Here is a 27,872-nt window from a genome sequence, read left to right as displayed (position 1 = left end):
TGTAACGGAATCCTTAGATTGCTTATCTTGTGCTTCAACATATAAAATATCAACCATTTTGAAATGTGAGCTATATACTATGTTAATATAGCCTTCATAATATATGAATGTTTTACGTCGTAGGCCTGCCCATAGAGCCATTGCTTGACACAGCAGGCTACATGCAACCCCTCTTGCATGTTTGAAATCCTTTCTGTCTTCTAAACATGAAAGCCCAATAAATCACCTTTGCCTGTTAGGCGACAAGAGCTTGCACCATCCATCCATCCCTCTGCGTTCCCCTTCCTCCCCTTTCTCTCCTCTCTCTCTCTCTCTCTCTCTCTCTCTCTCTCTCTCTCTCCCCTTTTCCACATATATTTTGCTGCTCCCATTCGCTCGCGCTCTGAGCATCAACAACATTAAATAAGTGAAGACTTTTAACAGACACTCAGGCAGCCGCAGCATCGTCCGCAGCGAGCGCACACACTGACACAAGTCGCGTGGGCTGTCTGGACGCCGACGCCATCTGTTCTCGCCCACGCTGGACACGCTGCAATCAAGACTGCTTTTAAGATTATCTATTTAGGAAATTTTAACCAGAATTACCATATTCTCTTCGCCCTGAATAGACTACATATTGTAGTGCGTTGGCACGGATGCTCTATTAGGCTACTCTGCTGTCTCTTGGCTGGGGAAAATACTCAGGAGGTACATTTGTATCCATAACAATTGTCACCGAGAGTGGCTGACTGGTCGTCCTCTGTCATCTTGAAGTTGTCTTATTGAGCATCCTACAAACTGTGAATTGTGATGTACTTGTGTCATGGTCACCCTAGTTCCACAAGGTGAGGAGAGGGATTGAGTTGGAGAGATTTTTAACGCGGAGGGAGTTGTTGTGGATCACGGAGACCAGGAGGAGAGAGACAACCGTCGGCGCCAATAACACCTTCTGCATCAGAACTGTCTCAGTTTCTTCCATATATGGTACACCACTAAAACTGGACCCTTGGATTAATTTTACAGAATACCTGTCAACGAGAATATATCTGTTTTAAATTCACTGTAATAGACTTCAATCAGGTCGAGGTGTCTCACTGCGGTTGAACCCCCTACCAAGGCTAAGGTTGTGGTTTTACCGTTTGGACCATTTTAATAATAATATTTCCCTCTGGGGTGGATTGTTTGACCATCTCGGACGACCCCAAATGTGCGATGTCTGAGCAGTGAGAGCTCGGTGGGATCTGCTTTGGTCGTCCTGCACAGTAGCATGGCCCCGTCCCGACGGCACTGCGGATGGGAGATGACGCCTCTGTCGGTATGCCTGCTCCTGTCCATCTTGATGTTTCAGCCTGCGCTAGCCAAGGTCTGCAATGACTATACGAGGCACGGTCAGGACAACAGCTGGTTCTCGGGGGATAATGAAAAGTTGCCCATCATGGTGCTCATGCCGATGAACGAGTCGGCGCTGATGAGCAGCATTAGTCAGGGCATCGAGCCCGCAGTCCAACTGGCCATACAACATATAAAAGAATCACGGAATTACAAGTTTTCACTCATCACCAAAATCTACGACACCGAGGTAAACTCATTCACCCACTCTGCACCATGGCCTTTGTATCCTATATCATATATGTGCGTTTGCTTTGGGTTTCTGGGGCATAAACGTTTCAGGACGCTTTCGTTGTTCGTGTGTGTTTGTGTGTGTCAGGGAGGGGGGGGGGGGTGTAGCCTACACTGCCCTGGAGGTAGCGCTCATACAGCGCGCCCCATGTGGAAAGTGTAATTCTGTTATCATGTGCGCAGTGTTGGAAAATGTGTTTTAATTTTCGTAATTCCTGGAGATTTTCCGCTGTTGGATTGACACAAAAACATACAGTATTGGATGTTGTTTTTCATTTTTGTTCTCATTCAATTTTGATAATTTATTTTTGTCATAACTTCATAAACAATGGCCATTTCAGATTAATTTGCAGTGGGTTGGAATAGGTGCCGCGCACGTGCAACACACTCGTGATCAAATTACAATTAATCCTCCCTATTTGACGCCTTCACACTGCCGTAAGCTTTTCCTGCGCTGAAGACATGTCATTATGGCTGTGATGCAGAACGTAATTGTTGTCACAATTAGGCACAGGAACCTTTAAATATTGATTTATAGCTGTTGGTTGCAGTTTAATAATTGAACAAGATACCCTAAAATAGCTATGGCATTATGTAAAGCAATGCATTACTCAGTCCCCATCGTTATTTCAGTCACGATTCCCATTGTATTTCGTAACAGAGTAAAGGTTCGTTTTCCTTGAACCTGAAGATGGCAGTAATTTGATGTGCGATCTCTTGTTGGCATACACACTTACGGATATCAGCATCTGTGTGGTCAAGAATTATGTGCATTGCATCCCTTCCACTGTTTCCACACGCTAACGTTTAAGCAGCTGTGGAACAAATCCTATTCAAGTCATGGAACGGATATGAGTTTTCTTCGCGCAACATGTCCAAATCATCCGAAAGTATTTCAAAATGACTGTGAAGCGCGACAAATGCAAATACAGGTCCCATTACTTGAATAACATTTGTGCCACAAATGCTAAAACGTTAGCATGTGGAAGCAAGTGCCCGGGAAACTAAACCAAACGCATGGATTGCCGTCATACCCTGTTCATCATAGACTGCTTACAGGGTAAGGAACCCAATATGTTTTTTGTTGTTGTAATTTAAGTGAACTATCCCTTTAAGGTCAGTTTACCAATCAATATGAGTAGTGTGAAGGTTTTTAATTCTGCAGTTATGACCACCCCTTTGATGATTAGTCATTGGTCAGTCTCAGTAGCGTATATTATTACATTGTAAGGAGGCTTCCACCTATATTGCATGGAAATCACATCGAATGGTTAGAATAGAATAGATCGTTTTCTTAACCATCAACCATTACCGCTGGCCAATTGGCTTCAGTGATTGTGCCCCATCGTGGTGCTTGACCATGGCATAGCAGCAATTGAGGAGGTGAGAGAGGTGATATCCAGGCTATTATATAAACATTACGTTACCATGGCAACGTGGAAGCAGGTTGAAAGTTAAGGGACCCAAAACTGCGGCGCTCACTCTAGCTAATTGAATTGACGTGATTAATGGTCTCCGGTATGTTAATCGAGGAAACACGTTTGCAAAACGATCGATGTGAATGATGCTGTTAGAGTTACCCAGATGTTAATGTAGACGTTGAAGAAGCTTCATTAACTGTTTCAAAAGATTTGTGAGTCTGTATTCTACTGCAGCCAGCATTTGGGCATATATTGCAATATAAAGGTACTTATAAGACCTATGTCAATGATTAACACTAATCAGGTTGAAGTGTGTGGAAGAATGCTGTCACAGAACACAAAAATTAATGTTAGTCCCAAATGACACCCTATTCCCTAGTTAGTCCCAAATGACACCCTATTCCCTAGTGTTAGTCCCAAATGACACCCTATTCCCTAGTGTAGTGCACTACTTTTGACCAGGGCCCATAGGATGCATCTTAAACATGATGAGGCCATGACAGAGACAGAACTGGTGTGAGATCATTGCATGGTTTCTCATGGCTTGTTCTTGTTCTGGATATTTCTATAATTTACCCATTTGCATTGAGCTTTTACCATTAATTCCCAAATGTTTCAAACAGTCCTGAGGTTTTAAAATGCTCAACTCATTGCAGTGGTTCAACAAGTGTAGTTCTTCATGTGACCACTGACCATGTTTGAGATATTTCTTTAGTCTAGGGGTGGGGGGATTCATATGTGAAAAGGTGTTTCCGTACTGCTGTGAAACAAGTTGAAACAACAGTATAATCTGTTTGACTGTAGTAAGACAGTGATAAGTGGTCAGGGATGGCATATAGCATGCAACTCCTGGAATCCACTCTGACCATGGGATTAAATATACTGCCGCCATATTTCCCCTGGGTGAAAGATGAGCTGTAAACTAGAGGCCAGTGGGTCAGCTGGACATCTGTGGATGGATGGATGAGTGTACTCCTATAATGGGCAAAGTGCCCATTGAGTTCCAATGATAAAGGTTTTGTGTTCAGAATATTCTAGTCAAGAATATATCATATACTGTACCTTTTCATATATTGTTCAGGAAATATGTCTAAGTAAGCATTAGTGTCACGGAGGAGTGATTAACTGGCTAATGGCTAACTATATTTCCTTCGAGGGAAAAACGGTAAAAATCTCCAATAAAACCCAAAGGAAACATGTTTATTGGTGATTTTAAGAGCTCTCGGCATGAAGGTTCCTGCCAAGGACAGCCATTTACAAGCAGTTGGAAGCCTTTTCCATAAATGCTGCCACCGCATTATACTCAACAGGGGGAAAGAGATTACACCCATGGTCTACATAGTAATTATATATATTTTTGAATGAAAAAGAAAATAGAAAAACAATTGAGCATCCTTTGAGTAATATCTGAGCTGTGTTATTGATGTTATTACTGTCAATTCTATTCATCATGGATGGACACCTGTTAGGACAGAGAACATAGTATTTGAATGTGTTTCTTCCAAGAACATGACTCTGCTGGCCTTGAGAGCTTTGAGACGCTAGCTTCAGGCATGATTCTGGTTTGGTTTGACTCACCACTTTGTTGAGTGGCGAAGGGAAGGGTGTGTTATGGAATACCATATATTACGGGGTTCGTAATTATGTCATATTTTCTCTCCCTCTTTCTCTCTCTCTTACACAATGACACTTGCATGCATGTGCACCCATAACTCTCTATCTGTCGCTCTGTCTCTCTCTATCTGTCGCTCTGTCTCTCTCTATCTGTCGCTCTGTCTCTCTCTATCTGTTGCTCTGTCTCTCTCTATCTGTTGCTCTGTCTCTCTATCTGTCGCTCTGTCTCTCTATCTGTCGCTCTGTCTCTCTCTCTGTCTCTATCTGTCGCTCTGTCTCTCTCTCTCTATCTGTCGCTCTGTCTCTCTCTCTCTATCTGTCGCTCTGTCTCTCTCTCTATCTGTCGCTCTGTCTCTCTCTCTGTCTCTCTGTCTCTCTCTATCTGTCGCTCTGTCTCTCTATCTGTCGCTCTGTCTCTCTATCTGGCGCTCTGTCTCTCTCTGTCGCTCTGTCTCTCTATCTGGCGCTCTCTGTCTCTCTATCTGGCGCTCTCTGTCTCTCTATCTGGCGCTCTCTCTCTCTCTCTCTCTCTCTCTCCTCTCTCAATTTCATTTCAATTCAAGGGGCTTTATTAGCATAGGAAACATGTTAACATTGAAAAAGCAAGTGAGGTAGATAATATACAAAAGTAAAATAATAAATAAAAATGAACAGTTAACATTACACTCACAGAAGTTACAAAATAATAAAGACATTACAAATGTTGTATTATGTATATATACAGTGTTGTAATGATGTACACATGGTTAAGGTATAAAAGGGAAAATAAATAAACATAGATATGGGTTGTATTTACAATGGTGTTTGTTCTTCACTTCACGCTTTTGTTGTGGCAACAGGTCACACATCTTGCTGCTGTGATGGCACACTGTGGGATTTCACCCAGTAGGTATGAGAGTTTATCAAAATCGGCTTTGTTTTCGAATTCTTTGTGGATCTTTGTAATCTGAGGGAAATATGTGCCTCTAATATGGTCATACATTGGGCCAGAGGTTAGGAAGTGCAGTTCAGTTTCCACCTCATTTTGTGGGAAGTGTGCACATAGCCAGGTCTGCCTGCGGCGGCCTCTCTCAATAGCAAAACTATGCTCACTGAGTCTGTACATAGTCAAAGCTTTCGTTAAGTTTGGATCAGTCACAGTGGTCAAGTATTCTGCCACGGTGTACTCTCTGTTTAGGGTCAAATAGCATTCTAGTTTGCTCTGTTTTTTTGTTAATTCTTTCCAATGTGTCAAGTAATTATCTTTTTGTTTTCTCATGATTTGTTTGGGTCTAATTGTGTTGCTATCCTGGGGCTCTGTGGGCTGTGTTTGTGTTTGTGAACAGAGCCCCAGGACCAGCTTGCTTTGGTGACTCTTCTCCAGGTTCATCTCTCTGTAGGTGATGGCTTTGTTATGGAAGATTTGGGAATCACTTCCTTTTAGGTGGTTGTAGAATTTAACGTCTCTTTTCTGGATTTTGATAATTAGCGGGTATCGGCCTAATTCTGCTCTGCATGCATTATTTGGTGTTCTACGTTGTACAAGGAGGATACTTTTGCAGAATTCTGCATGCAGAGTCTCATGTTGGTGTTTGTCCCATTTTGTGAATTCTTGGTTGGTGAGAGGACATCAGACACCAGAAAGGGCAATGGGTTCCATAACTGATTCTAGTATTTTTAGCCAGATCCTAATTGGTATGTTGAATTTTATGTTCCTTTTGATGGAATAGAAGGCCCTTCTTGCCTTGTCTCTCAGCTTTGTGGAAGTTACCTGTGGCGCTGATGTTTAGGCCAAGGTATGTATAGTTTTTTGTGTGCTCTAGGGCAACGGTGTCTAGATGGAATTTGTATTCGTGGTCCTGGCGACTGGACCTTTTTTGGAACACCATTATTTTGGTCTTACTAAGATTTAATGTCATGGCCCAGGTCTGACAGAATCTGTGCAGAATATCTAGGTGCTGCTGTAAGCTCTCCTTGGTTGGTGACAGAAGCACCAGATCATCAGCAAACAGTAGACATTTGACTTCTCTCACTCACTCACTCACTCACTCACTCACTCACTCACCACTCACTCACTCACTCACTCACTCACTCACTCACTCACTCACTCACCACTCACTCACTCACTCACTCACTCACTCACTCACTCACTCACTCACACACACACACACACACACACACACACACACACACACACACACACACACACACACACACACACACACACACACACACACACACACACACACACACACACACACACACACACACACACACACAGGTAGTATATAAAAACAATGCACACAGCAGACACGGTTGTACCATGTGTGTGGGATTTAGCCCGGCAAATGTAAGTAATCAGTACTGGAGCAGAGTCTCTTTATCCCCTCTTAGGGATCCCCATACAAGAAGAGCTGCTCCCCCATGTGGGGGTGGATGCTGCTGGGGCTGTGGTTGGGGCCAGGGCTTGAGATGGGGCACTGCACAGCAAGCAGTGGGGATCAGATGGCCATTGGATGGGGATGGAGGAGAAGTGTGGACTTGGGGATATTATCATGTCCAAACTCCTCTAACACCTATGAGGCCATTTCAGTATAGCTAACAGATGCAGGTCTCTGTTTTATGCTAATGCATTGAGCTAATGCTTGTCTGGCCTGTGGTTGAACGTGTTAACTGGGAGAAGGAGAATGTTGTCAGTGGATTGGGGGTTTTCGGGTCTGATCTACTCTGCAGTCGACAGCACCTCTGCGTGCTGAGCAGCCATCTTCTAGTAGGAACACAGAGGCTGGCTCCCAGATGGCACCCTATACCCTCTTTAGTGCACTACTTTGGACTAGGGCCCATATGGGGCTCTGGTCAGAAGTAGTGCACTATATAGAGAATAGGGTGCCATTTGGAACAGAGATATACTGTGGTCCAGACAGTGGTAGAGTTAGACACCATGGTTATGCTGCTAGTTCATTGTCACAGGGACTATAATTAGACCCTTGGGTAAAAAGCAGAGCAGGGAAACTCACTATAGGGACAGAGGCAGGTACAGCTGCTTATCTGCCGATGGAGTGTTTGCTGTTGTCACCATGGATAACTGAGTATCCATGTACATACGTAAATCTAGATGTATTCACCATAACGTAAGCATGACTGACATGAGCATGACTCACAGTCTATGTACATGCATAGATAAAAATGTAAAGCTACTGAATGGAACATACCACTGGAAAAAGGAACATTGAGTGTCTATTCGGCTTTTCTGTTGCTTTTCCAATGAGGGAATGCACAGGAGGTCTACATAGAAAAAACAGCACTGTAGATGCCATTGTAAATACATGTTAGCCAGGATGCCTCTTAGGGAACCCACACAACATTGTTTTCTCCTGCAGTGTGAATGATCGGTATTGATGTGAAATCTATACCTTCTGGATTGGAAATGGGGGTGAATATGTGGTGACTTGCCGGGGGGTTGTATAACTCAGGGTTAGAGGCTAACGTCAGGAGATGATGAAACAGGAGTGAGACGTCAGATAGAGGAGACGCACAGAATCTAAATCCCTTCATTAGCCCCCCTCAGGAGGAACCAGGGGAGATGTGGAATGCATCCCAAATGGCACCCTATTCCCTACATAGGGTCACTACTTTAAGCCAGGTTTCTGCTCATAGGTAGTGCACTGTGTAGGGAATAGGGTCCTATTTGGGACAGAACCCGTGATTTATACATCTCAACCCTCTGCCTCTCACAATGATTCTACCCCTTGTGTTGTAATTCATGAGGATGGATTCAAGGAAGGACGAAACGTTGCAGAATAATAGGATATTTAATCTTGAATGCCTGCGCAACAAGCCAGCTGTTGTGTGTAGGTGCTCTTGAAAAGCTTGACGTAAGTATAAGTAATCCTATATGTTCCGAATTGTAAGGCCTCATAGTCTGGGATAAAAAGCCACAGAAATAATCAAACTAGTGTATCAATGTACTAGAAGCACATTTTACCTGTGCTATTGTGCCTCTAGTATTTCTAGAATAGAGAAAATGAAAGAGATGCAGTTTTTTAAAGACTGGATACATTTTTACCACAAAGACACTTAGCTAGATTTGATCCTGCTCGTGTAAACCCGATATTCATGTAATTATTTTAGTAAGAGGACATTGCAGTCACGTGACACCATTGGGCTCATGATGCCATTAAACCATAACGCATGGCCTATGTTTCAAATAATGCACAGTACATATATAGACTGGCCCTGTGCTTCTGAGAGGAACAAATGCTGCAGCATGTCACATTTGTACACACTTTGCAGGAGCCCCCATGGTGCTACAGTATGTGGCCTTGATAGTTTCGACACATATATGCTTGGGGGTCTCTTTTCCCCTGAGAATATGAGGCATTTTGTCACGATAAGTTGTTTTTTCAATTTCAAGGATAGGCCTATTGGGTTTCAAGTCAAGTCAAATCAAATCAAACTGTATTTATATTACACATTTCTTACAGATTATGCATTTCAAAGTAAAATAAGAAAAGGTCAGACAAAACCAACACGTTTTCTAAATTAGGAGACAAATAGTAAAACAACAATAAAACAACAGTGGACATGAGAGATTAATGCATTAAATAAAATGTAATAAATGTATATAATGGGATAAAATAGATAGTAAAAGCTTAAGATTTTTCTCTGTGTATAGGACTGGCCCCTCAAACCTCTCGGAGGTATTTAGGAATCTAGGGAAATGTCTCTGTCCCATTTTTCCCAACAGTCACACTTTCACATTTTGCTGAAATCAGCCTAAGAATTCTTAGTCTGACAAATTTTCCATGGTTTCAGAGTAGGAGTGATCTAGGATCAGGTCTTCCCTGGCCATGTAATCACATTCATTAGGACCTAAAAAAGCTCATCTGACTCTGGATTGGCACTCTGGATTCCCACTATTATATAGAATGGTGCAGTACTTGATTATTATTTATTAGAAATGTATTAGTATTCTATTACCAGTCTTTGTGTTGGGAAAACAATCAACCACCAATTAACAGGCTACACACAAAACACCATAATAGACATTGCATTGGCTAATACACTGCTATTTCCCCTGGTGGTTTTCCAAACGATGAGCAGTTCAAATGTTTGTCAGTAGTGTGTTTGTGTTTATGAAAGTGCAGCTTGTAATTACTGACCTTTTACTGAGGTTATGTCCCAAATGGTATCCTAATACCTATATAGTGCACTACTTTTAACCAGGGCCCATAGGCTCTGGTCAAAAGTAGTGCACTATAAAAGAAACAGGGTGCCATTTTGGACACGGCCTGTGTCATCATGCCAATGGCCTGGAGTCTCCAGCCAGTTCTAGTCACCATGTCAATTGATGCTTCCCTTCTCTTACTTACATAGCAGACCTGGGTTCAATACTATTTGAAATCTTTGGAGGTTCCTTGAGAGTTTGCTTTAGCCTGCCTACAGTGCCTGATTGTCGGGGTTTGCACATGTCCAACTCATTTAATAGCTCCATTGCACCAGGCAACCTCAAGCAAGCACAGTATTTGAAGTGTTTTAAATTATATTAGTGTTTGAACCAAGGTCTGGTGTGTACCCAGGCTCCAATGCCCCAATGATTCCTACCTAATGAATAGAGGAGGCAGAGGAAGTTATTATACATGGAGCTGGTGCCACTGACACCCCCTCTGGCAGGGCCTGTCGTCAGGGACAAGTGTGTGTGTGTTCCAGCCAGGCAGTTAGACTGTGGCTGTTGTTCAGTAAGTCCCTCGAATACAGCCACCAGCCTCCCTAGGAACAAAGGATCCTAGGGTAGCTTTGTACATACACAACTGACCTTTCCTCTCAATACTGACCCTCAGGGGCCTCCTTAGTGCCCTAAAGACAAAGCAGTCATCCTCCTGGCCCATCCCCTTCTCCAGTTCTTTGCTACATTTCATCCCTACTGCTGCACAGGGCCTCGCCAGGCTAACTAGCAGTACAGTGCTTAGTAGACCTACACCAGGCCTTTTCATCCAATACAGCATTCTTTACGACTTAGGGTTGTAAAATTCTGGTAACTTTTCCAAAATTCCCAGGTTTTCCAGAATCCTGATTGGAATTTTGGGAAGGTTACTGGAATTTTTCAACCCTAGTCCTGCTACAGTGCAATACACTACAACAAGGGATGTGTGAGTTCCAGTACACTACAACAAGGGATGTGTGAGGTCCAGTACACTACAACAAGGGATGTGTGAGGTCCAGTACACTACAACAAGGGATGTGTGAGGTCCAGTACACTACAACAAGGGATGTGTGAGGTCCAGTACACTACAACAAGGGATGTGTGAGGTCCAGTACACTACAACAAGGGATGTGTGAGGTCCAGTACACTACAACAAGGGATGTGTGAGGTCCAGTACACTACAACAAGGGATGTGTGAGGTCCAGTACACTACAACAAGGGATGTGTGAGGTCCAGTACACTACAACAAGGGATGTGTGAGGTCCAGTACACTACAACAAGGGATGTGTGAGGTCCAGTACTCTACAACAAGGGATGTGTGAGGTCCAGTACACTACAACAAGGGATGTGTGAGGTCCAGTACTCCACAGCAAGTGATGTGTGAGGTCCAGTACACTACAACAAGGGATGTGTGAGGTCCAGTACTCCACAGCAAGTGATGTGTGTGTGACTACAGCATATATAATTACTCTAGCAATTCCTCCATATGGCACATTGTATCTGTTTTGTGAAGTTTTTTGTTGTCGTTGTTTTTGTGCGGGAGTAATTGAGAAAATTGGATTGTTAACAGTTAGCTAACGAGAGAGATACTGTTTCCTGCTGTTATCAGTGTCCCTTGCCCCGGGCTGGGATGCCTTTTGTGCAGATACATTTAAGGGCTAATCGTGTGGACTGGAGGACAGGCTGAATTTGACTTCAAATATTTTGTTTGCATCCCAACGTGCACTCTATCCCCTATATAGTGCAGTACTTCACGTGTGACCAAGTCACTGGGCAAAAGTAGTGCACTATATAGGGAATATATAGGGAAAAGGGGGCCATTTTTTTTTTTTTAAAGTAAAAATGCTCTGTTGTTGCTCAGGAGGCGTTTTGGGCTTAACCGGAAGGTCAGCAGGCAAATGGCTGTTAAACAGGGGTGTAGTGGAGTGTATACGCCATATCAATTAATAAGGCTGACGGAACAGATCTGAATGTTTAGCTCAAAAATGTGATAAACTATTATTTCTTCACATTTAAGCGCAGCAATATGCACACAGTGGTAGGCCTATGTGTGAATGTTCCAAAATACAATTTGGGGCAAAACATAATTCTAAAATGCGCACCACACATGAGAGCAGTTTCATGGACAGAGATGAAAATACCTGTTAGAAATTTAGAAAGAGGGGAGATCTAAAGACGCAACAACTATCATGGGTTGCTAATATGACTAGGATTATCAACAACTATCATGGGTTGCTAATATGACTAGGATTATCAACAACTATCATGGGTTGCTAATATGACTAGGATTATCAACAACTATCATGGGTTGCTAATATGACTAGGATTATCAACAACTAGCATGGGTTGCTAATATGACTAGGATTATCAACAACTAGCATGGGTTGCTAATATGACTAGGATTATCAACAACTAGCATGGGTTGCTAATATGACTAGGATTATCAACAACTAGCATGGGTTGCTAATATGACTTGGATTATCAACAACTATCATGGGTTGCTAATATGACTAGGATTATCAACAACTAGCATGGGTTGCTAATATGACTAGGATTATCAACAACTAGCATGGGTTGCTAATATGACTAGGATCATCAACAACTAGCATGGGTTGCTAATATGACTAGGATCATCAACAACTAGCATGGGTTGCTAATATGACTAGGATCATGCCTTTGGCTGCTAGACAATGAAAGAAAGTTGATTTGAAAACCAGTAGAACAGGAGAGCACATATGAGGAAGTCTTTATAAAATAATTGCCTCCGTTTCTATGGTGGAATTTTGCCTACAGACTACTTTAAAGCAAGGTAAGAAATGGCTCATGATATAAGGTAAAATGTCCAGGTTTCAAACAATTAAGGAACAGGAACAATATAGCGATGCCAATGATAGACCTAACCGTCTTCTGGTAGATGGAAAGGCTTTCCCAACAACCTTCTGTATTAAATGTTTACTAGCTACAAAGTAGCCTATTGCATCAATCCAGTGGCCGTTTTGTGAACTCCACCTCCTGTGTGCTACAGAAGAACACTAACCAAACAAAAGTGCTAGGTGGATGCACAGTTGACTTAATGGGTAACTACACAATAAAAATCTACATTTCTTAGATTGTTCCCAGACCTCAAAAGTGGTCTCCTGGTGTGGTTTAAGCATTGTTGTGAACTTCACAACAAGATTCTGGAATCATAGGTCCGTGGGGCGATGCACAATTGGCCTAGCGTCATCCAGGTTAGGGAGGGCTTGGCCGGTAGGGATGTCCTTGTCTCATCGCGCACCAGGGAGTCCCGTGGCGGGCCGGGCACAGTGCGCGCTAACCAAGGTTGCCAGGTGCACAGTGTTTCCTCCGACACATTGGTACGGCTGGCTTCCGGTTTGGATGCGCGCTGTGTTAAGAAGCAGTGCGGCTTGGTTGGGTTGTGTATCGGACGCATGACTTTCAACCTTCGTCTCTCCCGAGCCTGTACGAGAGTTGTAGCGATGAGACAAGATAGTAGCTACTAAAAAAATTGGATACCACGAAATTGGGGAGAAAAAGAGAACATTTAAAATAAAATTTAAATAAAAAATTTAAAAATCACGTTGTTTTCCAATTAACAAAAAAGTGTGACTTTGAGATTGAAAACCTGTGAATTTCTGACTCATTTGAGTCTCATTTATCTGTTTCAATAGTAAGCCTACTATTAGCCTACTTGCACAGTACAGCTTGGATTGGCCTGACTGTGAAAAACCAATACGGGATTCACCATTTTAGGTAATTCAGAGTGTATGTCACTGTTTCTCATATAATTTTTCACACGGTGCGCCTTTCCTTTGCTGGTCAGTATACCCACTTCTCCAGGCTCCACTACACCACTGCTGTTAAAGAATGGAGAAAAAAAATCAGGAAGTTGGGATATGATTGATCATATTGGCGGCCATTCACACTCATGTCAGTGTTGAATGCAGAGATGATCATGACACAGAAGAACCCCCTATAGATATCAGTGACTACCAGCTATTCTCACTTGGTGTTTCCTGCTGAAATCAAACACAATGGTATGAAGAGAGGTCACAAACCATTCCGTCATATTGTCCCTGTGGCCATGCATTTATATTCTGTGTGAATGTCACATAGGTTTTTTGACAAACACCACTATCATGACACAAGGCGAGACCCAGATGCAGCCACAGGAGGCAGATGGTTGGAGTCTTACAATGTTTAACAATCCAAAAGGAGTAGGCAAGAGAATAGTTGTGGACAGGCAAAAGGTCAAAATCAGATCAGAGTCCAGGAGGTACAGAGTGGCAGAAAGGCTCATGGTCAAGGGAGGCAGAATGGTCAGGCAGGCGGGTCCAGAACAGGCAAGGGTCAAAACCGGGAGGCCTAGAAAAAAAGAGAATAACCAAGGCAGGAGTACGGGGAAAAATGCTGGTTGACTTGGAACATACGAACTGGCACAGAGAGACAGGAAACACAGGGATAAATACACTGGCCCAGCGAGACAGGAAACACAGGGATAAATACACTGGCACAGAGAGACCGGAAACTCAGGGATAAATACACTGGGGAAAACAAGTGACGCCTGGAGGGGGTGGAGACAATAACGAGGACAGGTGAATCTGATCAGGGTGTGACAACCACCCTCTACCCTACACAGTGCACTAAATGGGAAATAGGGTGCCACTTTGGATGCAGAAATATACTGTAGATCATGCAGATAAACCTGACAGAGGAAGATCTTGTATTGAGTGTTAATTCTCCAGTGGTGACATTATAGTGATCTGATAATCCTTATCTGAACATTTAAAAGGCTGATATCTCCTGCAGCTGAGAGGAAATAGCCTGTCTTTAAAGAAGAATGGCTAACACTCCAAATGCTATAAATGTGTTTATCACACACAATGTTGGATTTTAATAACACAAAACATTTATGGTGGTATAATGTTTGGAACAGACTTGTTGTTTGTATTGTATTTTTGGTATGGGTGTGGTGCTGGTGGTACCTGTTGGCGAGCCTCTTCTGAAGCCATTCTCTGCATCCCAAATGGGTGCACATAGGGCTTTGTTCTAAAGTAGAATCTTTAAAAAAAAGTGCTTTCTAGAACTTAAAAGGGTTCTTTGGCTGTCCCTGTAGGAGAACCCCTGGAAAAACATTTTTGGTACCAGGTAGAACCTGTTTGGTTCCAGGTAGAACCCTTTTGAGTTACATGTAGAACCCTTTCTACAGAGGGTTCTACATGGAACCCAAAATAGTTCTATCTGGAACCAAAAAGCGATCAATAGAAGCTTTTGATACACACAAGCAAAAGCCAGACCCAGGCCGACAAACAGCGAGGCATCCTTTTTACCCTCAGCATTTTGGAGAGTGTTGCATATAGAGTCCGTTCTGAACCCTTTTTTAAAGTGTAGTGCTCTTTGTAGGGAATCTATTGCCATTTGGGACTCAGCCATTGTGTGTCTGTCTCCTAGATTAGCCTACAAATGAGATGCACAGTCATTCTGAAAGGTGCCGGAGCCGGACCGAGCAGCTGGCTGTTATTAACGTTAAACAAACATTTGCTCTGAGAGAGGGGGGACTCTGTATGCAACACTCTTCAAAATGCTGAGGGTAAAATGGATGCCTCGCTGTTGTCGTCCTGGGTCTGGCTTTTGCTTGTGTGTATCAAAGCTTCTATTGATCGCTGCTCCATTTACACAGTCAATTAACACATTAAATGTTTACTCTGGTAAGCTGGTTTCAATGTAGAGTGACCACACAAATCTCTTTATCTCAGTTGTAGGCATGAATGGAAAAAAAAAGATACAACAGATTTCATCAATAGTACATGCGGTAGGTAGTTTGCATGAGGGTTGATGCTCATAGGATCACAACTTAGTCTTCCTACTACCTCTTATTGTGTATTGAACTTCCTTCCAGGCGGATCACTGAAGATCTAGGGTGAAGATGCTGATCTTAGGTCAGTTTAGCATTTAGCCCCACTAATGTTTAAGGTTAGGATTGGGGAATGGGCAGCAGATCCTAGCTCTGTACAGTATCTAAGGAAACGTTCACCCCGGAGCGACCTCTGAGACTGTATTTCTATGCTTATGCCTACCTGGGAGCCCAGGGGATGTGCACGCCCTGCATGCAGTTGCACATGATGGGAATTATCTGGAATGTTCCACTGTCATGGGAGGGAATTCTAATGATGGTTTCATATGTGTTCTGGTCCTGCCCAGGCACCCACTGTGACTGATGTCTGACCTTTGACCCTTGACCGGCATCAAACACATGTCAATCAACACTGTTGGCCAGACAACGGAAGATTTATGATTATTTCATGCTGAATGGTAAATTTCCAATGTATACAAGGGGTGCTCTTGGCAGTAATTCCTCCTGGAACCATGTTGATTTCATGCCCCCTCCACCCTACACACACACACACACACACACACACACACACACCTCTCTCGACCAACACAGTCTCACCCTATTTTTCATCAAACTCCAATGGCCCTCCACAGCAATTAACCCTCCCCCTTTCTCCCTCCATACATCCCTACCCCGCCCCTGAGTGGATGTAAAGGAAAGGATTATGAGGGAGGGGAGGGGTGGGGTGTTGTCATTAGAGATTGGACAAATGCCATGTGAACGCTGCCGTCTTTCTCCCTGGTCGACCACAGAGTAATAAGCAGAAAGTCTGCCCTAGTTAGTCTTACTCTAATTACATTAATGCCTGTGTAATTCCTGGACAGAAAAGTAGGAGATGCCCCTCCTCCTTGTGAGGGAGTTTGTGTGTGTGTGGTAAACTGAGGGCATCTGTGTATGTAGCCTGTGGAGGACTGGTGGTATGTCTTGGTCTCTTTCTGCATGGATAAGTGTGTGTGTGTGTGTGTGTGTGTGTGTGTGTGTGTGTGTGTGTATCACGTGCCTCCCCAGAGAGGAGGGTAAATGCGTCTGCATGCTTCCCATCCGAAACAGTTCCGAAGAGTTGGTGCATATATTATAATGACATTTTGTAACGTTTTCGACTTTGGTACGTTTTAATTTTTTTTTTACTGTTCAGGCGCAATAAATGTTTTCTTGAGGCAAGCCGAACTTCGGGAGCCGAAGTCTACACCCCTTCGTCTGTGATTGGTCATCTGTAGGTATTCTTCAATAAAGTCAACAAAAGTTTACTTGTTTTAATGCACATTTTTTCATTGATAAATATTGCACCAAACATTTTGTTAGATTTAAAATTGCGCCACTAAGATCTCCTCGTCTAAAACGTAAAAAGGAATGACCTTTTTTTTAGTTCTCTTAGATTAATTCAGAGGGTGAGGGAGTTTATACTGGCCACACCATCTCAAAATGGTCAAACCATACAATTATTTTCTTGTTTTTCAAGCTAAGGTCTTTTAAGGGAGTATGCAAGCACACTTGTTCAGTTCACCTAGACGACTTCAACTAGCCGCCAGCCGAACTGAAGCATGCTGACGCCTTAACAGGTTTGTCTTGCCTGGTCTCTCTCTCTTTTGGATCTGACAAAACTTTACAAAAATATATTTGATTAAATGAAAACCAACACTTGGTGTCTGCATCATTTCCTTTACGGTTCTTATTCGGAATTGGATTGGAGTGATCTTAGATATAAAACCAAATAGCTTGCCAAATACAATGACAGAATAATCTCTCACAACATTAACTGTTGTTTTTGTGCTTCTTCTTGGTGCCATTTTGAATTTGATAGTTATCAAACAGTGCGAGTGCTTTTCAGCCTGTGAGAGATACAGTTTAGTTTTCTACTATATCTCTCTAACTGGCACTGCTGTTGTCCCATTGGGATTTTCCGACCAGGTGGCATGCAACTTTATGGCGTGTCACTCCCCGCTGTTTTATTCACTGATACAGACTAGGAGTGTTGATTTAGGATCAGTTTTACATATTCAATTATAATGAATCAGACTATTATTATTTTTTATTTTTTAATATATTCTTTAGGGGGTGGATCAACTTTAATATTACAAATAGATTGTGGCTTCTATCAATGTAATTGTCTGCATCATTTCCAATCCCCATATATTTTTTATGACTATATATATGTTATTTAAAAAAGATTGGTTGCAAGAATTGTGTATAATCATTTAATTGAAAAACTGTATCAGTTCATAAACCATGTGCCATGGAATTGGTACATTGAAAATCTCTTCCCAACTATTTTGCATTCTGAATGGCATATCTGTAATTTTTTTGGTCCTTAAAACCTGTTTGGGATAGGGGGCAGCATTTTCACATTCGGATGAAAAGCGTGCCCAGAGTAAACTTCCTGCTACTCTGGCCCAGAAGCTAATATATGCATATTATTAGTAGTATTGGATAGAAAACACTCATTGCCCATCGAATATACAGTGTCTATGGGGTCATATTGCACTTCCTAAGGCTTTCACTAGATGTCAACAGTCTTTAGAATGTTGTTTGAGGCTTCTACTGTGAAGGAGGGGGGAATGAGAGCTGATTGAGTCAGGGGTCTGCCAGAGTGGCATGACGCACGCACACGTGAGAGCGACCTGCGTTCCATTGCAATTCTAAAGACAAAGGAATTCTCTGGTTGGAACATTTGAAGATTTATGTTAAAAACATTCTAAAGATTGATTCTATACACCGTTTGACATGTTTCTACAAACTGTAATATAACTTTTGGAACTTTTTCGTCTGAACCTTCGCATCGACTTGCCTGCGCCTCGTGAGTTTTGGATTTGTTTACCAAACGCGCTAAAAAAGGAGGTATTTGGACATAAATTATGGACTTTATCGAACGAAACAAACATTTATTGTGGAACTGGGATTCCTGGGAGTGCATTCTGATGAAGATCATCAAATGTAAGTGAATATTTATTATGCTATTTCTGACTTTCTGAGTCCACAACATGGCGGGAATTTGCATGGCTTGTTTTGAGCAAAATATGCTCAGTGTACTATATTACGTTTACCATGTAGTTTACCAATAGTTTACCAATAAAATGGTCTGACGGTGAAGTCTGACGGTGAAGTGGACATACTTGGTATATCCCAAAAGAAAGAAATTATCTGACTACAATACAATATTGTAGAATGTTAGCAATAATAGACAAGATCTTGCCACCATGGAAAGAAAAATACATGTCTATTTGTGGAAAAATGACCCTGATGAACTCTTTAATAATATCCCAGTTTACCTATTTGCTTATGGGCCTGCCTACACCTAATGAACAGATTTTTGAATTATATGAGCATTAGACCTCTCACTAAAGGCTTCAGTCATACAACAGTTATACTTAAGTCCGAACTGGTTCTCTAGCAGATTAGTAAGAATGGCTCACCACGGGTTCAAGAATGGCCATTTCCCTTTATTCAGATTACAACCTCTCAAATATACAAATTTATTTAAAAAACACATTTTTTTGGGGGGGGGGAGTTAAACGGTATAATATTTGTAAATGATATCATAAATAGGACTGGTGGAGTTATGTCACACATGCAGCTAACAGAAGTAAGTATATGGAAATGTCTGCTCTATCCAAAATTACAATGACTAATTGCAACATTACCACAAAAATAGAAGAGGCAAGTAGAATGGGGAGGAAGTAAGGAACTTGTCTGTCGGCCCTGCAATAAAGACCAAAATTGGTTAAAGAAAATTGTGATGATTAATAAAAGTATAACATTTTCATTTAAAACAATTATCTAGATCCTCTATGAGGCTATGGAGGGATCAAAATTGTGGATTTAAAAGAAAACATGAATCTTCAGCTTATAATGACACCTTTGTTTTTAAGCCCTGTATTTCTAGCCCCTTGATATTATTGTTGGATCTGATTTCAATAGCTAACATTTTGATGGTCATAATAAATAGATATGCCGATAGTGGACAACCTTGTCTTACTCCTCTTGACAGTTGAATACTTTCTGAGAAGTAGCCATTATTAAAAATGTTACACCTTGGGTTATTTTACATAACTTTAAACCATTTTACAAGAGATTCTCCAAAATTGAAATATTCCAGGCATTTATATATGAATTCCAATTGTACTTTATCAAAATACTTTTTCAAAGACAGCTATGAATACCTGGCCTGGTTTCCCAGATTTTTCATAGTATTCTATTGTTTCCAGTACTTGCCTTTTTAATATGTGCTATGCACTTTGCTAGAATTTTTGCATCACAACACGGAAGTGCAAAGCGCCTCCAATTTTTTAATGGACTGGATCTTATATTTACCACCTGGGTCCTGTTTCAGTAACAGTGAAATCAGACTGGTATGCCATCCAGGCCTGGAGTTTTCCCGGAGTTAAAGGCCATAATTGCATCAAGAAGTTCCTCCTCTGTAATTTGGCCTTCACATGAGTCTTTTTGTACAGCTGTTAAACAAGTCAGGAAGCCTTTATGTGCGGAGATAACACTGACAGCACGGCCTGCAGATGTACACTACAGATGTACACTACACATTACCCTCTGTGCACTCTGTCCCTGCACTAAGTGATTACAGTACTGTACTAGTTCACTTCCCAAAGCATGCAATGCAAACACAAAGGTGCAGCCTGGTTATAGGGATGATAATGATCTTGGTATGCTGCTTGGAGAAAAGGGGATTCATCTGTGTTTTGTGCTGTCATGTCAATTGTGTGTCGTACAAAGAACATGTTAGAGGTTCATTCATTCTACATCAGTTTTCCAGCAATCGCTAAGCACACGAACACCGCCATCAGCTCTCTGGCACCCACAAGCATTAATTAAGTAATTTCTCCTGTGAGTCCATCTTTTAATAGACAATCAAATCAAATCAAATTCGATTTGTCACCGAATACAACAGGTGCAGGTAGACCTTACAGTGAAATGCTTACCTACAAGCCCAAAACCAACAATGCAGTTTTAAGCAAAATACAGTTGAAGTCAGAAGTTTACATACACCTTAGCCAAATACATTTTAACTCAGTTTTTCACAATTCCTGACATTTAATCCTAGTAAATATTCCCAGTTTTAGGTCAGTTAGGATCATCACTTTGTTTGAAGATTGTGAAATGTCAGAATAATAGTAGAGAGAATGATTTATTTCAGATTTGATTTATTTCATCACATTCCCAGTGGGTCAGAAGTTTACATACACTCAATTAGTATTTGGTAGAATTGCCTTTAAATTGTTTAACTTGGGTCAAACATTTCGTGTAGCCTTCCACATGCTTCCCATGATAACTGAGTCAGGTTTGTATGCCTCCTTGCTCGCACACACTTTTTCAGTTCTGCCCACAAATGTTCCATGGGATTGAGGTCAGGGCTTTGTGATGGCCACTCCAATACCTTGACTTTGTTGTCCTTAAGGCATTTTGCCACAACTTTGGAAGTATGCTTGGGGTCATTGTCCATTTGGAAGACCCATTTGTGACCAAGCTTTAACTTCCTGACTGATGTCTTGAGATGTTGCTTCAATATATCCACATAATTTTCCAGCCTCATGATGACATGTATTTTGTGAAGTGCACCAGTCCCTCCTGCAGCAAAGCACCTCCACAACATGATGCTACCACCCCCGTGCGTCACAGTTGGGATGGTGTTCTTCGGCTTGCAAGTATCCATCCTTTTTCCTCCAAACATAACGATGGTCATTATGGCCCAACAGTTCTATTTTTGTTTCATCAGACCAGAGGACATTTCTCCAAAAAGTACGATCTTTGTCCCCATGTGCAGTTCATACCGTAGTCTGGCTTTTTTATGGCGGTTTTGGAGCAGTGGCTTCTCCCGTCATGAGCGGCCTTTCAGGTTATGTTGATATAGGACTCGTTTTACTGTGGATATAGATACTTTTGTACCTGTTTCCTCCAGCATCTTCACAAGGTCCTTTGCTGCTGTTCTGGCATTGATTTGCACTTTTCGTACCACATTGCGTTCATCTCTAGGAGACAACGCCTCTCCTTTCTGAGTGGTATGACGGCTGCGTGGTCCCATGGTTTTTATACTTGCATATTATTGTTTGTACAGGTGGAAATTGCTCCAAGGATGAACCAGACTTGTGGAGGTCTACAATTTTTTTTCTGAGGTCTTGGCTGATTTCTTTTGATTTTCCCATGATGTCAAGCAAAGAGGCACTGAGTTTGAAGGTAGGCCTTGAAATACATTGAAATACATCCACAGGTACACCTCCAATTGACTGAAATTATGTCAATTAGCCTATCAAAAGCTTCTAAAGCCATGACATTATTTTCTGGAATTTTCCAAGCTATTTAAAGGCACAGTCAACTTTGTGTATGTAAACCCCACAAAGTAGATGTCCTAACCGACTTGCCAAAACTATAGTTTGTTAACAATACATTTGTGGAGTTTTAATGACTCCAACCTAAGTGTATGTACACTTCCGACTTCAACTGTACCTAAAAAAAGAAAGAAATGAAAGTAACAAATAATTAAAGATCAGCTGTCACGCCCTGGTATTAGTATTTGTGTGTTCTTTATTTATTTGGCCAGGCCAGGGTGTGACATGGGTTTATTTTGTGGTGTGTTTTTGTATTGGGGTTTTTCGTAGGTTTTGGGATTGTGGCTTAGTGGGGTGTTCTAGCAAAGTCTATGGTTGCCTGAGGCGGTTCTCAATCAGAGGCAGGTGATTCTCGTTGTCTCTGATTGGGAACCATATTTAGGCAGCCATATTCTTTGAGTGTTTCGTGGGTGATTGTTCCTGTCTCTGTGTTTGTTGTCACAAGATAGGCTGTCACTTTGGTTTTTATTTTTTCCTTGTTTTGGAAGAGAAGAGAACGTGAGCCGGGTGTGCCATTCTCCTTGCGGAGATGGTGCTAAATCCATCAACACGGTCGGTCCCTGGGATTGGGCTGGCCAACACGATTCGGTTTGCTTGGAAGGAAAAGGAGTTGGAGCCTTTAGGACGGGAAACTTTTGGAAGGATAATATTGATGGGATTCTAAAGCTGACGGTGAAGGACGTGTTTTGTTTCCAAGGCAACTCGTTGGAGAGAGCATACGACGTGGCACTATATACAGAGGAGAAACACGATGATATCCTGAGAAGGGCAAGAGCAGTGGGAGGTGAGAGGCCGAAGAGCCACTATGAAATAACACGCCTGGCGAAGAACAAGTTTAGGGTTGTAACTGTCAACATTTACAACCCATATGTTAAGGACGAAGAGGTATGGGCCTTTCTGGGGAGATACATGGATAACGTCTCCTCAGCAAGGCACCTCAAAGACACCCTTGGGTTTTGGAATGGGAGGAGAGGCTTCCAGGCCCTCCTCAGGGAGGACCCAAAGGGACATGGTGGCTACCTCCATCCTCCTGCTATGTTCTCCCTAGGGGCTGACAGGGGGACATTGTTTTATGCACGTCAGACCCCATTTTGCAGGCGCTGTATGGCCTACGGCCACATATTCACCTTGTGCAGCACAAGACAATGCAGATTTTGTGGATCTGAGGAACACGAGGCGAGGGATTGTGACAAGCCTAAGTCGTGCCACGGGTGTGGCTCGTCAGCACACCTGTGGCGGGGGTGCCCGGCTCGTCAGAGGTCATATGTGTCTGCGGCTGGGGGGAGAGCAGGAGCGGGGGATGGGGGAAGAAGAGGAGGGGAAGGAAGCACGCCTCATGACCAGAGTACAGGTTCAGAGAGGGAAGGCCGCAAGGAAGGAGGAGGAGCAAGAAGCGGCGGATGGAAGAGAGAAGGAAACGGAAGGCACAGGAGTAGGAGAACCAGGAAAAGCGGCGGAAGAAGGCAACCGAGTGGAGGAGCATGAGAGGGAAGAAAGCGAGGGAGGAGTGGTGGAGAAGGAGACGGTGGAAGAGCAAGTGGACTGGGGGAAAGTGCCATGGTGGAAGAGATGAGGGGTATGGTGGAGGAGCTGGCGGGGGGGGAGGGTGGTATCTCTCCACTGCCACCATCACCAAAGAAGAGAATGAAGAGGAGGGTGCGATTGGCCGACAGTGAGAGGGAGGGGATAGTCAAGAGAGTGATGGGGGTGGGAGAAACCTCTGGGTTGCTGCTGGTTTCCCCATGCCCTCAACTTCTGTTGGGTGGGGACACACCTAACAAGACTCAGGAATGGGTACAGGAGGAGGTGGGGAGTTTTTTGTTTGGGGACTCAGCCTCCCTGATTTTTTTCCAAACCAGCTGCAGCACTGGGGAGGGGGAGGAGTGTGGGGGTAGACCCAGGGTGCAGGGCACCCCGGAGCCAAACACTATTCCTGCATCCTGGGTTGGTGAGATGGAGGAAGAGGGGGGATGTCGGGAGTACGGATGGTGTTTTCACCGGTAGATATGGAGCAGGGGAGCATCGGGTGAGCCTCCTGTTTTTTTTTTTTTTTTTGTCTGTCTTTTTTTACAGGAGGTTCACCTGAGGGATGGAGGGGATGTTAGTAGGTTTAAGAGGGAGTGGGACAAGGGGGAGTCGGTTTGGGGTATTGGGGGGGTGCACTCATCGGGGGTAGGGATTTTGTGTGGGCACAGGGAGGTAAAAGTGGAGGATTCTTTTGTGGTAATGCAGGGGAGGGTTATAGGGGTGGATGTCACGATAAGAGATTGTAAATTTAGATTAGTGGTGGTGTATGGGCCACAGGTGGTGGCAGACAGGAGGGAGATGGTGGACTGTCTGACGCCCTGTGTGTCACAAATACGAAATTAGTGATAGGGGGATTTTAATACAGATTTAGGAATAGGGGGGGATAGCAGTGCAGGCGCCATTACCGGGCTAATGGCTTGCCATGGTCTGGTTGATGGTGGTCTGCACACTACTCTGAAAATGGCCGGTCCTACATGGCGCAACTCCAGGGGGGTTGAGCGGAGGCTCGACTATATTTTTGTACCCAGGTTTTTGGGTAAGTTGTCTGGGCGGCTGTTGCCTGTTTTCTTTTCGGATCACGACGGGATGCTCCTGCAGGTGGGGTCGCCAGTCTGCCTCTTTGGTAGGGGGTACTGGAAGTTAGATCGGGATGTGCTGGAGGAGTATGCTTTTGTTGACGGGTTATATGGTTTCTTTTGGAGGCTTGAAGGCCTCCTGTCCATGTGCGAGGGGGTGTTAGAGTGGTGGGAATTAGTTAAGGTGAGGATTAGGGCTTTTATAATAGGGTATTGCAAGAGGAAAAAAAGGGAGGAGAGGAGGGAGGTGGATCGTATCCAAAGGTTAATTGAACTCGAGTACGAGGCAGGCAACCTCGGCGGGTCGTTTGACTGGGAGAGATCCGCAACCCTAAAGGCGCAGCTCAGGGAAAAGGGAAGGTGCCTGGGATGGATGGGCTGCCGGCTTAGTTTTATCTCAAGTTTTGGGGTATACTTGGACCAGTGGTCCTCGAAGTCTTGAAGGCCATCCTTGAGACGGGGGTCCCGGGGGGATCAATGGCTGTTGGTGTGCTGTCACTTTTATATAAGAAGGGGGAAGTAACAGACCGTGGCAACTGGCGGCCGTTGACCATGCTGTGTGTAGATTACAAGCTACTTGCAAAGGTTTTAGCAGACCGGTTGCGCACAGCCCTTCCCTACGTCGTCCATGAGGATCAGACGTGCGGGGTAGAGGGCTGCTCTATTAGATGGAACCTACAGTTAATCAGGGACTCCATCGCTTGGGTTGAAGATAGAGGACTGCCTTTAATGGTAGCAGCGCTAGATCAGGCGAAAGCCTTTGATCGCGTGAATAGATCCTTTTTATTCAGAGTGTTAGGTCGATTAGGATTTGGGGAGAAGTTCGTACATTATATGTCGGAGCGGGGTGCCGAGTTAGTGTAAATAGTCACTTGGGTGACGTTTTTGACCTCTCGTCTGGGGTCAGGCAGGGTGCCCACTCTCGGCTCTCCTCTTCGTTCTGTACATGGAGCCTCTGGGGGCTGCCATTAGGGCAGACACAGGGGTGGAAGGCTTGTTGATCCCTGGAAGTGGTGGGCTGCGTGTTAAGATGACGCAGTACGCCGATGACACTTCCTTGCTGCTGTGCAAGGACTCGTGCCTGACAAGGTCCCTTGCCATCTTTGGGGATTTCACCCGAGCGTCGGGAGCGGTTCTGAACCATGAACCATTTTTCGGTAGAACGGATGTGCCTGGGGGGGTTATCTCTCTGTGAGGGGGCCCTGAGGATTCTCGGGGTCCATTTTGTGACCTCCGGCTCAGTGACTCTAAACTGGAACATGCGTATCGCAGTGGTACAGAGGAAGCTAGCAATGTGGAAGGCTAGGTATTTGTCTTTTATGGGCAAAGTCCTGGTCCTAAAGGTGGATGTGTTGCCGTCTCTTTTGTATTTGGCGTACATCTACCCATTGCCGGCTTGTCTGAGGAGGCCTCTAGTGAGGCTTGTGTTTCAGTTCATGTGGAGTGGCAGGTGCGAGTTAGTCGCCAGGGCACGCATGATCTGTCCCATCGGGGAGGGAGGTAGGGGGGTACCACATTTCCCCCTCAAGCTGGACACAATTTTTGTTTCTTTCTTGTTAACGGAGCTTGCTCATCCAGTGATACACCCGTCCGGTTACCTCCTGCGGGTGTTCTTCTCGTATCAGGCGAGAAGCGTAATGGTGTGGTCTAACACGGGTCCTCGGGCAGAACAGCTGCCGTGGCACTTTGGTCATGCGGCCAAGTGGCTGCGTGCGCACCCTGAGGTTGAAGTTGCCCGAGTAGGTTTAGATCACAGGCACCTGTACGAGGAGGTCAGAAAGGCAGGGAGTCCGGCGCCTGTAGTGGGCATCTCGGAAGTGGTCTGGGAGGGAGTGCAGGTGCGAGGTCTGGACAACAGGCTCAAGGACCTGAATTGGTTGAGCCTCCATAAGTGCTTGCCGGTACGTTCCATCATGTACCGGTATAGTTTGGTGCAATCCCCCACCTGTCCAAGATCCTCTTGTGGCAGGGAGGAGACTGTGCGCCATGTCTTTTGGGACTGTGCCTTTGCCGGAGTAGTATGGGCTAGGGCACGGGTGTTGTTAGGTTTGGTAAGGGGGGATTTTGTATTGACGTGGGCCAGGTTAGAGAGAGGTGTAGGGAGAGCGAGAGGAAAGGATAGGGACAGGTTTCTGCTCTGGCTTCTCATGAGTCTCTTTAAACGGGGGCTGTGGGAAGCCAGGCAGAACATGGTGAAGACAGGGAGAGATTGGGGGTGGAAGGGATAGTGAGGAGGGTGGAAGGAGATTTGAGGGGAGGATGAAGAGGGAGGAGAGGAAGTGGGGGCAGCAGCATGCTGCTCGGGAGAGGTGGAAGGGGGGTTTAGGGCTGGATGTCATTTAGATTTGCAAGGGGATAGATTAGGGACGGGGAGATAGGGAAAGGTAGTTTGTAGGGTGACGGGGAGGGAAGATGCCCCCCTGAGGTTTTGTTTGGGGTTTTTGTTTAGTTAAATTAGTTAAATTAAAATACCATTATTTGAGTATGTATGAAAATTATGAGTTGTAAAGAATGAATGGTATTGAAGATAATAAATTATTTTTTATTAAAAAAAAGATAACCTATACAGCCTTTCACATTCCGTTTGTTGTTTTTGTATTGTTCGTATTTCATCGTCATTAAAGATGTATCGAATTAACCACGCTGCATTTTGGTCCGACACTCCTTCGACGGAAGAAAACCGTAACATCAGCAGTAAAATAAATATAGCGAGGCTATATACAGGGGGTACCGGTACAGAGTCAATGTGCGGGGGCACCGGTTAGTCAAGGTAATTGAGGTAATATATACATGTGGGTAGTGTTATTAAAGTGACTTATACATAGATCATATCATAGAGCAGACAGACTCTGCAGCTATTGCCTTAGTAGTGTGAGGCAGGACCTGTGTGATGGATGATTCTGGGCTTCAGAGTGAAGGAAGGCTGTGTGTGTTCATGTTTGTGTGATTGTGTGTGTGTGTGGCAGGAAAGGCTGGCTAATGAGCTGTTGTTGTAAGGCCCGGCTTTTATTGCTGTCTGTCTGGCTGCTTTATGGCAGAGGAGCTCCACTTAAGGGTTGTCGGTTTTATACCACGCACACACACACACACACACACACCCTCCCTGGGGTGCCCCCTTTTGCTGCCCCCCCGATCCGCCCCTCCCTGGGAGCTAGTAAAGGGCATTAATCCAAAGTAGATTGGTAAGAAACCAAGGTCTGCATTTACTGACACACACAGGGCAAC

General features: G+C 43.9%; 1 protein-coding gene across 1 annotated transcript in view; it reads left to right on the top strand.

Moving 5' to 3' along the window:
- Nucleotides 1-396: 396 nt before the first annotated feature.
- The window catches only part of LOC112229230 (gamma-aminobutyric acid type B receptor subunit 2-like), a 363,149-nt gene continuing 335,673 nt past the window's right edge, over nt 397-27,872 (top strand). Inside the window, exon 1 of the mRNA XM_042310315.1 lies at nt 397-1,558. Within this exon, the coding sequence (XP_042166249.1) occupies nt 1,247-1,558 (312 nt within the window). The 5' untranslated portion in view covers nt 397-1,246. The remainder of the gene's footprint in view (nt 1,559-27,872) is intronic.

This window comes from Oncorhynchus tshawytscha, linkage group LG31, assembly GCF_018296145.1.
Source record: "Oncorhynchus tshawytscha isolate Ot180627B linkage group LG31, Otsh_v2.0, whole genome shotgun sequence".
Lineage (NCBI taxonomy): Eukaryota > Metazoa > Chordata > Actinopteri > Salmoniformes > Salmonidae > Oncorhynchus > Oncorhynchus tshawytscha.
The sequence above is the reverse complement of the archived record's forward strand: the minus strand, read 5'-3'. Positions and strand labels throughout refer to the sequence as shown.